Source organism: Apis dorsata, unplaced genomic scaffold (assembly GCF_000469605.1).
Source record: "Apis dorsata unplaced genomic scaffold, Apis dorsata 1.3 scaffold_247, whole genome shotgun sequence".
NCBI lineage: Eukaryota > Metazoa > Arthropoda > Insecta > Hymenoptera > Apidae > Apis > Apis dorsata.
Genome location: NW_006263526.1, coordinates 458,271 through 473,020, shown reverse-complemented (window position 1 = coordinate 473,020; position 14,750 = coordinate 458,271). Strand labels below are relative to the sequence as shown.

The 14,750-nt window shown below is 24.2% G+C and overlaps 5 protein-coding genes across 7 annotated transcripts in view; 3 read left to right on the top strand and 2 right to left on the bottom strand.

Moving 5' to 3' along the window:
* The first annotated feature begins 3,594 nt into the window (after positions 1-3,594).
* On the top strand, positions 3,595-7,110 carry LOC102674169 (double-strand break repair protein MRE11). The gene is made up of 11 exons (XM_031510600.1): positions 3,595-3,946; positions 4,066-4,237; positions 4,337-4,473; positions 4,554-4,744; positions 4,843-5,047; positions 5,143-5,482; positions 5,571-5,718; positions 5,785-6,090; positions 6,214-6,456; positions 6,553-6,593; positions 7,086-7,110. The coding sequence occupies exons 1-11, from the start codon at positions 3,835-3,837 to the stop codon at positions 7,108-7,110; spliced, it is 1,920 nt and encodes a 639-aa protein (XP_031366460.1). The 5' UTR covers positions 3,595-3,834.
* LOC102672445 (40S ribosomal protein S14a) lies at positions 6,822-8,085 on the top strand. Of its 3 annotated transcripts, none has more exons than XM_006615972.2 (4): positions 6,822-6,910; positions 7,261-7,411; positions 7,477-7,564; positions 7,811-8,085. In XM_006615972.2, exons 2-4 carry the CDS (start codon positions 7,263-7,265, stop codon positions 8,027-8,029), a joined length of 456 nt encoding a protein of 151 aa, XP_006616035.1. In that variant the 5' UTR covers positions 6,822-6,910; positions 7,261-7,262; the 3' UTR covers positions 8,030-8,085. The 3 variants fall into 3 exon arrangements, with proteins under 3 accessions (XP_006616035.1, XP_031366458.1, XP_031366459.1); XM_031510598.1 differs by having other exon boundaries at positions 6,832-6,910; positions 7,255-7,411; XM_031510599.1 differs by having other exon boundaries at positions 6,843-6,910; positions 7,238-7,411.
* A 102-nt stretch (positions 8,086-8,187) lies between these two features.
* LOC102672299 (dynactin subunit 4) lies at positions 8,188-10,752 on the bottom strand. The gene is made up of 9 exons (XM_006615971.1): positions 10,479-10,752; positions 10,262-10,332; positions 9,987-10,183; positions 9,732-9,874; positions 9,497-9,656; positions 9,234-9,417; positions 8,977-9,172; positions 8,730-8,920; positions 8,188-8,663 (listed from the first exon to the last, which is right to left on the bottom strand). Exons 1-9 carry the CDS (start codon positions 10,605-10,607, stop codon positions 8,444-8,446), a joined length of 1,491 nt encoding a protein of 496 aa, XP_006616034.1. The 5' UTR covers positions 10,608-10,752; the 3' UTR covers positions 8,188-8,443.
* Positions 10,753-11,035: 283 nt separating this feature from the next.
* On the top strand, positions 11,036-13,249 carry LOC102671030 (complex I assembly factor ACAD9, mitochondrial-like). The gene has a single exon (XM_006615960.2). The coding sequence runs from the start codon at positions 11,207-11,209 to the stop codon at positions 13,061-13,063; it is 1,857 nt and encodes a 618-aa protein (XP_006616023.1). The 5' UTR covers positions 11,036-11,206; the 3' UTR covers positions 13,064-13,249.
* LOC102671169 (programmed cell death protein 2-like) overlaps positions 13,164-14,750 on the bottom strand; it is a 2,542-nt gene continuing 955 nt past the window's right edge. The window contains exons 2-4 of the mRNA XM_006615961.2: positions 14,343-14,750; positions 13,814-14,269; positions 13,164-13,732 (exon numbers count right to left, since the gene is read on the bottom strand). The exon at positions 14,343-14,750 is cut by the window's right edge and continues 14 nt beyond it. Of these exons, the coding sequence (XP_006616024.1) occupies positions 13,468-13,732; positions 13,814-14,269; positions 14,343-14,750 (1,129 nt within the window). The 3' untranslated portion in view covers positions 13,164-13,467. The remainder of the gene's footprint in view (positions 13,733-13,813; positions 14,270-14,342) is intronic.

Here is a 14,750-nt window from a genome sequence, read left to right as displayed (position 1 = left end):
GATACCGCCGCCGTCTCTTACAAGCCGAGCCACCGTTTGACGAACAAACCCTTCAACCCTGTGCCCCACGCGGATCGCCGCCTGTGGGAGAATATTTTTCGAAGTTATTTAGGAAGTCGAATTATGTTTCTTTTATTTTGGATGGAAGAATCGTACATGTTGTTTTTTATTTATAAAAATCCAAATCCTTTTCCATTTTGATATTTTATTTAGTGAATGCATCATTTGCTTGTAATAATAACAATAATAAAAAATAATTATGGACAAATAATATAATATATTTAATGAATAATATTATTTTCTTCAAAATACAATTTGTTTCTACATGTATTTAATAATATATACAAATGTTAATAATTAATACTTTTTATGATTATGCAAGCATTAAATAAAACAACTTTGTAAAATAATTTCTTTCCAATTATACAACATTTCATAATTATACAAAATTATAATAAATTATACATTGCATATTATATTAAATTATACATTACAATTATATATTGTAATAAAATTAGCAAGCAATTAAAAAAAGAATTTGGATTTCTTTTCTTCAATTTTTGAAATGGAACACAAAAGTTTCTTCTAAAGTTTATTAAGAAATTAATATTGAGAATTCCTTTCTTTTTTTAAAATTCTTTTTAATAATTAATTTTAATAATTTATATCAAAAAAAAAATAATAAACAACATATACAATGCTACATTAACAATCACAAAATGAAAACAATAAAACTATATCATACATGCAATAGAAATAATAATAAATTCGAAATAAAATAGGACTTCATATATTGTTTAAATAATATTTGTAGAAAAAAGGAAAAAAGAGATAAAGAGGGAAAAAAAAAGAAATTGGAATTTTTGCATATGATATGATAAATTATGTGTCTATCCGATAGTTTCTTTTTATTAGATCTATCTGCTGCACAACTATAATAAACACTACTTTTAATTGTTCTTCAAATCGGTATAAACACAATATTATAATATCATCCTCTATTGTAGTATGTAATTGAAATTTTTCATTTACAAAAAATTTAATTATTTTTCTCAATATTATATTATAATTTAATATTTAATATTATAATTGAAAAAAATACATAAAATTTAAGAAAAATATTTGATATTTTAATATTTAAATAATATTTAAATATTTAAATACTTTTTATTATTGTTATTAATTGTCAATAATAAAATATTAATTATAAAATTTAACTTCAAAATTCGATTGGCATTATTGTTAATATCATTTAATATATATATACAAATATATTAATGACATTAATCGGATCAAAACACTCGATTACATTTTCAAATATTGTTCGTCATTATCGTCGTCATGTTTTGTCCGTGATGTCGTAGGAAGGTCACCTTTCACTTTTCAATTCTATATATTTATATATATATATATATATTTTTGCTTATTTTCCGAAGATAAATTTATATAACAAACTATCGAAAATTAATCGAAAATTAATTAAAACGGATATTAATTAATAATTAAATATCTTTTTTTTATTGCAACGTTTTTTTAACATCGATTGCAAAGCATTAATCATATAAATGTATAAATAATAACTTTCTGTAAAGTATTATGCGAAGAAACTCTTCTCTTCGATACTTGTTTGCATAATATTAGAATGATATGATAATAGAAATATGCATATGATATTCAATTACATTGATCAATTAAATCCTATAAATTGTTATTGATCGAAATTAATAATCTATTGCCTAAATTTGAAAAAAAATTAACAAATATTGAATACAACAATAAGTATTCGAAAATATTAAATTGTTTGAAATGAGATAGAATAGGAACAGCTGATTCACGTTTCGATGTTTAAAGAAGCGTATTGATTTTTCGTATATAAAAGTATCACTTCAATATTTTGAATAATTTCGCGCCAGTTATGAGTATACACGAAAAGTAGAAAAAAAAGAATAAAAACACATTTGAATGTTAATATACATAATGATATTAATAGTTCGATGTAAAAAGACAAATAAAAAAAATAATATTTGATATGTCAATAAAGAAATATATATGTAGTTTGTGGCGAATGTCAAATGTACAACATAAAATTAAGGTTAGAAAGGATTAGGTTAAGTTGAATTTTCGCACAAGAGAAAGAGCAAAAAAAATTCGAAAGAGGGACACGAGCATATCAGTGACGCGACAGACAGAGGCATAAGGACCTTGGCGGGTCGACAGACCCACGTCAAGAACGTGCGACGACCCCGACCCCGCATAGGGGAGCAACCCCTCTCCTTTCTTACATCTCTTAGCCCGTATGTCTCACTGTTCCATCTTTCACACCTTTTGTACACATGGATTCTAACCCTTTTCCTGCTTACCTCACCCTCTCTAACAAGTTTACCGTTCCGTCACTGGTGCACTTCACACCCCTCTTTCCTTCTACTACTACTACTATTACTACTACTAGCACTACCGAACGAACAGTACGGAACCAGAACAGAATGGGGAATAGTACACAAACATGTATATTATATGTATACACACATACACACATAAAACGGCGCACTCGACAACAGAGTAGGACAGCTGAGCCACCACTGCCCCACCAGTTTTATGTAAGAGACATCTTGCACCGTGTCCACAGTACCTTCCACGAAGGTTAAGCCCGACACGGGCACACAAATAATCGTAATACTTTACGTTAGAATTACGCACTACACCACTGCACTAGAACAAAACTCCAGCTAGGCTACCCCATCGACGACAACAACAAATATGGCGAGCAAACCTCCTCCTGCACCTCGCTGCAACGACTGCCGACTGACCGCTAGGTGGCGATCGTAACGCCATCCCAACGACCCCTACCCGTGTCATTATTTCGGTCATAATCGGAATATTTCGGATTTCGCACTGGCATTTTCGCGGCAATTCAAATATAAAATATTTTTTTCTAAAAATATTTTTTTTTCATTATAAATTAAATTAAAGCATATGAAATATAATATTAAATAAAAACTGCAATATAATATTGAATATATTCTCATTGAAAATCAATTTAAAATTATAATAATTTCATTATCATGTAATATTATATTTCGTATCCAATAAATTATATCGTGACTTTATTATTTTTTTTTATTTTTTTATATATTTTCATAAAATATTGTTATTGAATTGAATTTATATTTATATTTATTATATTTAATTTTAAATTAAATCATATTTTTTAAATTAAAAATATATTTTTTTAAATTTATAATTACATCTAAATTATATTAATAAATCTCAAATTAATTGAATTTTTCAAATATTTTAATTATTATATGTTTAATAGATTAATTTTATTTTAAAAATTATATAAATAAAACAATGTTTTTAATAATAATCTAAAAATTTTTAATAAAAATATATCTTTTGTTTTAATATTTAAATAAAAATTTAAAATATTTGAATTTACATTATATGATAAACATTATTTATAATTATTGAATTTTTTCATTTTTTTATAATTTCAATCGATACTTGCGATTTTTTTTTACTAATTCTAGTATATTTACTAATTAATTTTAGTAATATTTTTATCCAATCATAATACATTTATTGAAGCAAATTTCGGACTTTTATGTAATATTATAATTTTATCATATAAATAATAATCTTTTCTCTTGTTATATATTTGTTTGATATTTGTTATGTTTTAACAAGAGGAAAATACAACAATAGATATATTTAAATATATTGACTTTTTATTAGATACTTTATTTTGCTTTAAAAACACACATAGTATATAATCACTAATCAAGTGAAACAAAGTTATAATTCTTGATAAATTTAAAATATTTAATATATGCAATGTCTTCTACGCCAATTAATAATACAAATGAAAAAACAAATCCTGATGATTCAATTAAAATTTTAATTGCAACCGATATTCATTTAGGTTTTGAATATAATAAAAAAAGAGGTTAGTGTCTATTATTATTTCATAATTGTTTTATTTATTTTAAAAAATTTATCGTTTTTATTATTGAAATATACTTTTTATTTAGAATATTATACTTAATTTATTTTTTATTAATTAAGGACAACAATCAGAAGATAGTTTTATAACTTTTGAAGAAATACTTCAATATGGAAAAGAATATGAAGTAGATTTTATACTTCTTGGTGGAGATTTATTTCATGATACCAAGCCATCACAAACTGCAATATTAAAATGCATGGAACTATTAAGAAAATATTGTTTAGGCACAAAGTAAATAATAATTTTATCATTTTTTATATATTTTATTAGAATGTACATTTTTATAATATTTTTATTATATATATATTTATAATATACATTTTTTATTAGAGAAATTAAAATTCAATTCTTAAGTGACCCAGAAGTCATATTTCGTCACTGTGCTTATAAAACTGTAAATTATGAAGATCCAAATTTAAATATTAGTATGCCAATATTTTCTATTCATGGAAATCATGATGATCCAAGTAAATTAGTGTTAATCTTTCAAATGTAATATAATTATAACATTCTTTTTACTCATTTCTTAATATTAATAAAATAATAGGCTTTGGAGCTATTGGATCAATGGACTTATTATCAGTATCTGGTCTAATAAATTATTTTGGAAAATGGACAGACCTTACTAAAATAAATATTCCTCCTTTAATTATAAAAAAAGGTGAAACTCATATTGCATTATATGGTTTGAGTTATATAAATGATCAAAGATTATCTCGATTGTTAAGAGATTTTAAGGTAAAATTATGAAAAAGTATTAAAAGAAAAAAATTATATATATTTGTTGATGTATATATTTTTTTTAATTAATATAAATTAATATAAATTTTTTGTAGATAGATATGTTACGCCCAACAGAAATAACAGATTGCTTCAATATATTTGTTTTACATCAAAATCGCGTAAAACATGATGAATATACATATATTCCACAAAATAAATTACCTAAATTTCTTAATCTTATTATATGGGGTCATGAACATGAATGTCGTATAACTCCAGAATTTATTCCGGATGTTGAATATTTTATTTCACAACCAGGTATACACAATTTGTTTATATTGTTTCAATTATGTTATAAACATTATGGATATAAATTTTATAAATATATATATACTTAAAAATTAAAATTGTAGGAAGTTCTATTGCTACCTCTTTATGTGAAGGTGAATCAAAACCCAAACATATTGGTATTTTAACTGTAAATAAAATGAAATTTAAATTACAAAAATTGAAACTGCAAACTGTTAGACCATTTATTTTTGATAATTTAATTCTTAAAGATGAAGAAATACCGAAAAATTATGCTGAGAGACTTTCTGAATCAGTATTCAAATTTATTGATAATTATATACAAAATGAACTTATGCCTAAAGCTGCTCTTCAACTATCTGGTCATCCCAAACAACCTATTTTACCTTTATTACGTTTAAGAATATTTTATAACTCTGATGAAGAAATTTTTGATGAAATAAAGTAAAATTTATTTTTATTTGAACTTTTAGATTAAAGAATTCATTTTAAGAATTCATTTTATAGCAAATATAAAAGAATAAAATTTCAGATTAACACAAAAATATTGCGATGAAGTTGCTAATCCTATGGATATAGTTATATTTCGTAAACAAAAAAATGTCAACAAGAAATCAAACTCTTCAAATTCACTCGAAGATGATCTTGAAGATATGGCACAAATTTTCAATTTTGATGATGTAAATAAAAATTAGTAATAATATTATTGTTATCATATTTTACTATTTTTTAAATAAATTTTTTAGAATGAAAAAAATTGGAACAAAACTGTACAAGGAGGTATAAAGAAGCATTTCAGTTTGGAAGAAAATAAAGATAAATTAACAGTATTAACTGTTAATGGTTTAAACGAAGCATTAAATCGATTTGTTAACATGGGAGATTTAGATGCTTTCAAAGGTATTGTAAATCATCAAATGAATAAAACAATTACACATTTGGAAACTTGTGAGGTTGACACTTCTGAAAGTATTCGAAATGAAATTAAAAATATTAGGGATAAAAGGATAGAAGAAGAAAAAGAAGATACAATGGAGGTAGATAAAATAGAGGTATATTTAAATTAAAAAAAATTAAAAAAATTATTGTAATAGAAATAAAGTTGAAATTTATGTCGTTTATAATTATAATTATAATTATGTATATAATATTGTTTATTGTTTATTGCTTTTTAGATACAAACAGTATTTAATAATATAAAAAATCAGGCAGAATGTTTTGAAATTGATTCAGATATTAATCTTAGCGACGAAGATGAAAAAAGAAATATGATTCCGAAAACCAAAAAAGATGAACGATCGACAAGAGGTCGAGGTTCACGAGGAGGTAGTTGTAGAAGAAATAAAACAAAAGAATTTACAGCAAAGAAAATTTCATCAAAAATTGATGAAATTGAAAAAAGGAAGACAAAAAAACAGGTAAATTATAATAATTTGTTAAAATCAAAAAAAAATTTTTTATAAATCATTAATAATTATTCTATTATTACTTTTACTATATTTTTACAACTACAGGATCAAAATATATTAGAAAATTATATGGAATCTAAAAAAAATAAAACTAAAATATAATTGTTATAAAAGAAATAAAGGAGATTTTTTTTAAAACATAAATTATTATTAAAAGTTCTTTCTTCGAAAATTATATTATATTTTGTATTAAAATAAATTAAGTTTTTGCATTTATTTAATGTTTATAACAATTATTGCTCCCTTCAAAAAAGATATATTTTTATTAAATTTTATTTTATTTTATTTATACGCATGTAGTGATTTATATTTCGATTTTCGATACTATCGATTCGATTATTATACACCGGAAGTCACCTTCTTTTAGACTGCTGCGTCGGTCGCGTTATATCAAGGAATTACGGTAAGTTTGATTTAGAACTATTTTGTAAAAAAAATTGTCATTCTTTAAAAAATAAGGTATTAAATAAGTGAAATAAATATATTTAAATAATTTGTATTTATATTATTGATTTATTATTCATTAAATGCTAAGATGCTGTTGGCTTAATTTTATGTCATGAGATTTTTATACACAGCTTGAATCTCTGTCAAGAAACATAACCTTAAAATTAAAATTGTTTAGACCAGTAATAATTCTGAAATCTCATTTAACTTTAAAATCTAAAATTTACAACTATTTATAACTATTTTTATTTATATTTATAACAAATATATATGTTTATTAAAAGAATAAAAAAATATTTGGTGTAGAAATGCCGCCGAAAAGAGGAAAGGTACAAAAAGAAGAGGTTCAAGTATCTCTCGGACCTCAATTGCGTGAAGGAGAAGTTGTTTTTGGTGTTGCTCATATTTTTGCAAGTTTTAATGATACATTCGTTCATGTAACAGATCTTTCTGGAAGGTATATTGAAATTTTAAATAAATTATTGTTTTTTTTTCAAAAATTAATATAACTATTTCTTATAGAGAAACCATTGCGCGAGTTACGGGTGGAATGAAAGTCAAAGCAGATCGTGATGAAGCTTCTCCATATGCTGCTATGCTTGCTGCTCAGGTAAAATTATAATATATATCAATTATCCACATTCAGGCAGCTTCTAAGTAACATTATTTAATATTAGGAGCGTTCATGTATGTGGTAAAATAAATTTTTTCTTGTTAACTAGAAGTGTATCTGCATGAATCATTTCTATATCTAGAAGAATACAGTTTATATTTTATAATACAACTAAAACTATATGTTTAGTTACATATATAATAAAATTTAATATTTTAAAAATAATATTTTTATTTTTAATAGGATGTAGCAGAGAAATGTAAATCTCTTGGAATTACAGCACTTCATATTAAATTGAGGGCAACAGGAGGTAACAAAACAAAAACTCCTGGTCCAGGTGCACAATCTGCTTTACGTGCACTTGCACGTTCTAGTATGAAAATTGGTCGAATTGAAGATGTCACACCAATTCCATCTGATTCTACTCGTAGAAAGGGTGGTCGTCGTGGTCGGAGATTATAAATTATATTTCTATGTATGCTTTATTAACTTTCAAAAATAAAAATTTAAAAAATAAATATGGCATATTTATATATATATATATAAATAGTAAAGAAATTTTACATAATGAATAGATAATTTAATATTAAATAATAATAAATCAGTACAAAATATAATACACTTATAATATTTATTATTCATTTTTATATTTTGAAAAGTTTATATGCTAATTATATATAGTAAACTTTTTCTTAAATTCAATATTAGGAAAATTATGCATTTATTAATGACTTTTCATTATAAAATTAATATTTAAATAATAAATGATATATATTAAATACATGTGTGTAGCCTGAGAATGCATATTAGTTACTAAAGTTAATTGAACTCATTTTTATAATATTTATAAATATTAGTGTTCATATGATATAAGCATTAAGCACTTCCAACAATATTGCCTATAGTAAGATAAAGTTTAACTTTAAGATCTAATTTTTGAGGCGCTTTATGTTCTAATGTAGTAATAGTATTCACATATCCATACTGCATAACAAAGCCAATTATAACTGGTTGATTATCACCTTCTTGTATATTTTCATGTGGTATTACATGTAATTTTATTACAGCTTTATTACCTTTTCGCCAAATTACAAGCCTTCAAAAAAAATAAATTAGATTCTTATTATTAAATATTCCAAATTATAAAAACAAAAATTCATACTTAGGATCATCTTGAAAATTATGAGTATCACCAGTATCATCATATTCAGCAGCATCATCTCTAGGAGGCAAAATAAGAGCGCTGTGAGGAAGAATTATATCTGCATTTGCATTAATTTTAATAGATTTTGTTTCCTCTACTACAGGCACTTGTCGCACGATAGAAGGTAATAAATTTGGAGATTCAGATCCCTGGAATTATTGTAATATTAAAAAATAATATAATTTAGAAAATATTAAATATTTACCTGTTGTGTATTTTCTTGCTTAAGTTCTTCTTTTTCATCAACAGCTGTTAAAATAGGTGTCAATGGTGTATCCAATGATAAAAGTATTATCTGAGTTTGATGTTGAGTTGGATTGCAAAACTTTAAAAGCAATTCACTTGATTTACCTGGACGAAGTGGTTCACAAGTAACAATCCTTACTTCTGGTACATGATAACTATAATAAAAATATACATAAATTAATATTAAAGACAAAAATTTATAAAATATAAACTTACAATGCAGCTAATTGTATTTTAAATTTTGCAGAGTGTGTACAAAAATCTGGTTTACAGAGATTATGTTCGCAAACTCGGCATCGTTGTGATCTTCTAACTAACAATTGTCTATGTTGAGGACGTAATTCATTTACATTTTCTGCTTGTATGTCCGGATGTTGTAATCGTTGTTCCAATGTAGTAACTAATATTTGAAAATTGATATTCTCTTTTTATTTCTTAAAATAACAAAAAATATTTTGATAAAAATAAATACTACCTACTCTTGGTTATTTCTATTGGTTCTGTAAAAATATCTATTGGTAATTCCTCTACTTCTGTACTAGCAACAGCTGGAGATGGTTGGTCAGTTGATTCAGTAGCAGGTTTTGTAGGATGTCCAATACGTTTACGAACCATAGCAGATGTTATTCTAAACATAGCCTAAAATGACAATAAAAAAATTAAATCACATGATTAAAATAGGTTTCTTTCTAAATTAATTTTTAAATTTATTACAATTTGCATATAAGGACGCTTTGGTCGAAATTTCTTTTTCTCACATTGCTGTTTTTCTATAGAAGCTAATATTTTATGATAATCAATTAAAGTATTAATCCGGTTTGTATGAGGATTTTCTTGTTCAGGCCAACCTCCTGTAGCTAATTAACATATATTATTTTAATATTAAAACATATTTTAATATATTTTATTTATATATATATATATAAGATATAAAAATATTGTAAATTATAATATTTTGAATAAACATACCTACAGATTGATCTGGTATACCAGCATCTCTAGATGTCCATCGACATAGTGAACAAAATAAATAATAAACTTTTTTAGGTGTTGTTTTTATATCTTTAGAATCTTCTCCTTCAATTGGTATTACTCTTAAAGGTACATGTCCAGCTCTTGTAGATAATGTTTGAAAGCAACACGGACATTTGAAACAATTTGAACATCTATTTAAAAAAAAGTAAGACATTATAAGTTAATAAAATAATTATATATTTAAAACTTCACATTTATTTAAAACTTACTTGTTTTTTTTAAGACGAACTTCTGATGACGGTAAATTTTCCATACAGTTAGGACAATAATGTGAATCAACCTATTAATTAAAATAAAAATCTTTTTTTACATATAAAATTTATATAAATTTTTATAGTTTTATTTCATAAATAAATAATTAAATAAAATAAATAAATAAAATAATTTGACACTCATTATATGTATATTTAATAAAATAAATTATACCTCTTGACAGACACAATATCCGCAACGAATTTTGGAGCAGTGCCTACAGAAATAAATCTTTGAAATTGGTTTTAAAGAACCACAATTACACACATAATGTACACAATCGGGTTGATTTAAATATGACATGACTGAATATATATTTATTACTATTTAGAAAAAGAAAATTACATTTCACTTTGTCATAAAGCGATACATTTCTCAATCTAAACTATAACTTTTCTTTAAGCCATCTTTAATACACGTATAGTATTATAGTAAGTACAGTAAACTTTTCAGTTAAAATAAAAAATCCCTATATTATAGATTAAATTTTAAATGGTTTTTTTTAGACTTATTTTAAACTTATTATATTATATATTATAAATATTTCTTGTCTTATAAATAATAAATATTTGAAAATATATAATATAAAATGTACATATTATTTTGTAAACATAAAATGAATTATACAATTCTGATAAATAGTAATAGTATAGTTTTTTTATTTTTATACTATTAGCATTAAACATGGAATATAAATGATACATACTATATATATATATATATATATATATGTAATATCTTCTGTCTAATGTGTAATTAAAATCGTAGACAGTGATTTATTATAATATTTATATTAATACTATTTTATCTACATTAATACTATTTTATTCACATTAATGCTATTTTATCATATATATATTTTAGATTTCTTTCTATATTTTTATATATAATTATATTGAATAATGTATTCACGAAAATTATTAAAAAGTAATAAAATTTTTAATTTTAAATCTAATTATATATTAAAAAAATATTTAAGTGAAGTTATTGATTCTCATATTAATTATCGGGAAACTCAATTTGAACCTCTTCCAAAAAAAAAACCGCAAAGAATATCTTTTTTAACAGCTCTACTTACAAAAAATGTTAATAGTGAAGTTTTCACTTATCCAGAACAAATATCTCTTAGATATAATGATTTTTTTAAATGGTTAAAACCAATTGAAATTTATATGTCAAGTTGTGTTAATAAAAAATTAGATAAAAATCAGATATTAAATCAACTTAGAGAACTTGAAGTATTTCGAACACATATTAGTGAAGAATATTTTGGTTTAACTTTATCAAACTCAGAATCATTGAAATTAATAGAAACACTAAGTACTTTACCTTGGTTAGGTACATATATAGTAAAAAATCATATTTCACCACTTCAAATAATTTCTAAATATGGATCAGAAAGTCAAAAAATTAAATATTATCCAAAAATTATGAGTGGTGAAATGATTCCTACAATATGTGTATATGAAGGTGATCATAGAGCAAATATCAATAGCATTCAAACTCTTGCTATACAAGATAAAGAAAATTCATGGTTATTAAGTGGTGAAAAACATTATGTTGTTAATGGAGTAGATTCTAATCTATTCTTAGTTTTTGCAAAACATGTATCTTCAAATATAACTGGAACAGATTCATTTTCTTTATTTCTAATTGAACATGATTTTGGAAATATAAATTGTACAAATGTATATGAAACAATTGGCAGATGTGAAATACCTACTTGTACAGTTAATTTTAATGATACAATTGTACCTAGTGAAAATATCATTGGTACACTAGGTGATGGATTTAAAATATTAATGGAATATTTAAAGCCTGGACGGCAAAATATATCTGCTCAAGCAATCAGTATTTTAAGAAACTTTATAAATACATTAATACCTGATATTTTACAAATGAGGCATTATGATAGAGATTTATATCAATTTGATGTTGTGAAAAAAACTTTAAGTGAAATAATATTTTCTTTGTATACTATGGAAAGTATGACATATCTTACAAGTGGAATGATAGATGAATATGAAATTATAGATGCTGATTTAGAGCATATTCTTACTGAAACATATTGTGCAAATAAGTGTTTAAAATGTATTCAAACAGGACTGCAATTAATTGGTGCTCAAAGTTATATGAATAATAAATCATATATACAAGCATTTCATGATGCTATGGCTCTAACAACAATGGATATAAATAATTTAGATGCCAGTACATATGCAGCAGGACGTATTGTACAAAATATTGGACAGACAATGGCTGATCATATATTTAAAAAAAGAAATATTTTTCAATTTCCTTTTTATAATATGCTAAATTCAATATTTGAAAGTAATTCAAAATTAAATGCTGATAAATATCTTCATCCATCATTAGCTTATGCTAGTAGATATATGGAAGATTGTATAGATAGATTGAAAAACAGTATTTTAATATTACTGGAACGTAGTGGATCACAGTCTGTAGAACAATATATAGATTTAGAAAGATTAACTGAAATGTTAACAGAAATATATGGAACATTTGCTAACTTATCACGTTCTTCAAAATCATATTGCAATGGTAATCAAAATGCAGATCTTGAAAAAGAAGTAGCACTTAAAATGACATTTGTAACACATTCTAAAATATGTGAAATTTCAAAAATTATAGAAAATGGTCCATTATTTAATGGTGATCAGTGTTACATAAGTGCAATGGACCTTATGTATGAAAAACGTGAATATTCTATGATACATCCTTTGATTAAAATATTTTAAATATTTAATATAGTTTTTATAATAATTTAATTTTTGTTTTTAATATACACTGTAAAAAATAATGTTAAAATGATAAATAAAGAATAAAACAAACACTTTTTTAATGATTATATATTTATATGTAAGTAGTAGTATATAATATTTCTTCTTATACTAGTATACATTAAATTTAAAAGCAAAATAAGATCTCTTTTTCATAATTATCCTAACATAACATTTTAAAGAGGTATTTTCAATGAATCTTATATTATAGGAATTAGAGATTTATTTTTATACACCAGTACTATGAATTCTAAAGTATACGCAAAAGGTGGACGGTATTCTTCTAAAAAAAAATTCAACTATAGTTTTTCTAAAATTGGAAGTTTGGAATTCTATTAAATTTATTTTTAATTGTAATATCACTATAATTTTTCTGCTTGAACAATAACATGCTCTTCCCTGTATAGATCCATTGGAGACCAACAACTTCTTATACAAGTATATATTAAAACAGTTCCAAATTCAATTTGAAAATTTTTTTCAACTCGCGGTTGAAGTATTAATTTGGAAATCAATGTAGGCAAAATTTGAACTTCAAATGTCATTTCACCTCCGCAATGTCTACATTTCCCAACACATCCACTAATAGGATATAATAATAATGGTGCAGAATTATCTCGGGAATATCTAAAGAATAATATAATATATATATACATAAAATTTGATAATAATATAGTATTTAATTAATATTTACATATATATTTTTACCGTAAAAGTTGACCAGGATTCTTCTGTATTTGAGTGATGAAATTATGAAACATTTCATCTCCATGCATTGGAATGCCTTTTTCATATTTTTCTGAATCTGTTTCTATAGTTTTACCTTCATCTATATCTGCTCCAGATTTTGATGATAAGTCTGGATTTCTATATTGATATTCCAAGAGTAAATCACATACATGTTGTGGCACATCTAGATTATAATCTTCTTCTTCGACGGAAAGAAATATTTCAACAAACGATAATTTTGTATCAATATTTGATTCTATTTGAATAGGAAATGGAGTTACTTCTCGCAATAAACTAATTAAATCACATTGAGGCTGGATTGGAGTATCAATACAAACAACTTCACTTTCTTCACCATCAATTTCAGCTGATGCTTGAGGAGAATCTAATCTACCAACAGCACCTACACCAACTGGAGATTCTATACTTGCTGGGCTAAAATAAATTAGATATAATAAATAAATACATTTTTATAAATATTAATATTTTTTAGCAATTTTTTATATACCTGTTTGCATTAGGATCATCAACATGTAATGCAGAAAATTCTTCTTTTATATTTTCATCTGCATCTTTTTGCAAAGAAAAATGAAAATCTGTCATATTATTTGGTAGTACATTATTTCCATTTTGTTCAGAATTATCATTCAAATTATCACCCCAATCATCTGCATCTGACAACCATGATGTTGTAGATGGTACTACTATGCTACTACTATCTAAAGCATTTGGTTTACATTCATCTTCTGATACTTGAACTCTCAAACAAGTCCAACTTTCATTTTGATTCCAACAATTTGGATTTATACAAGTAAAAATATAAAGTGTTCGATGATATTTAGAATTATCTAATGGAACATATAATTGAAGAGCCAAAAGTTGATACAATCTGCATAATCTACATTGTGGTAATGAT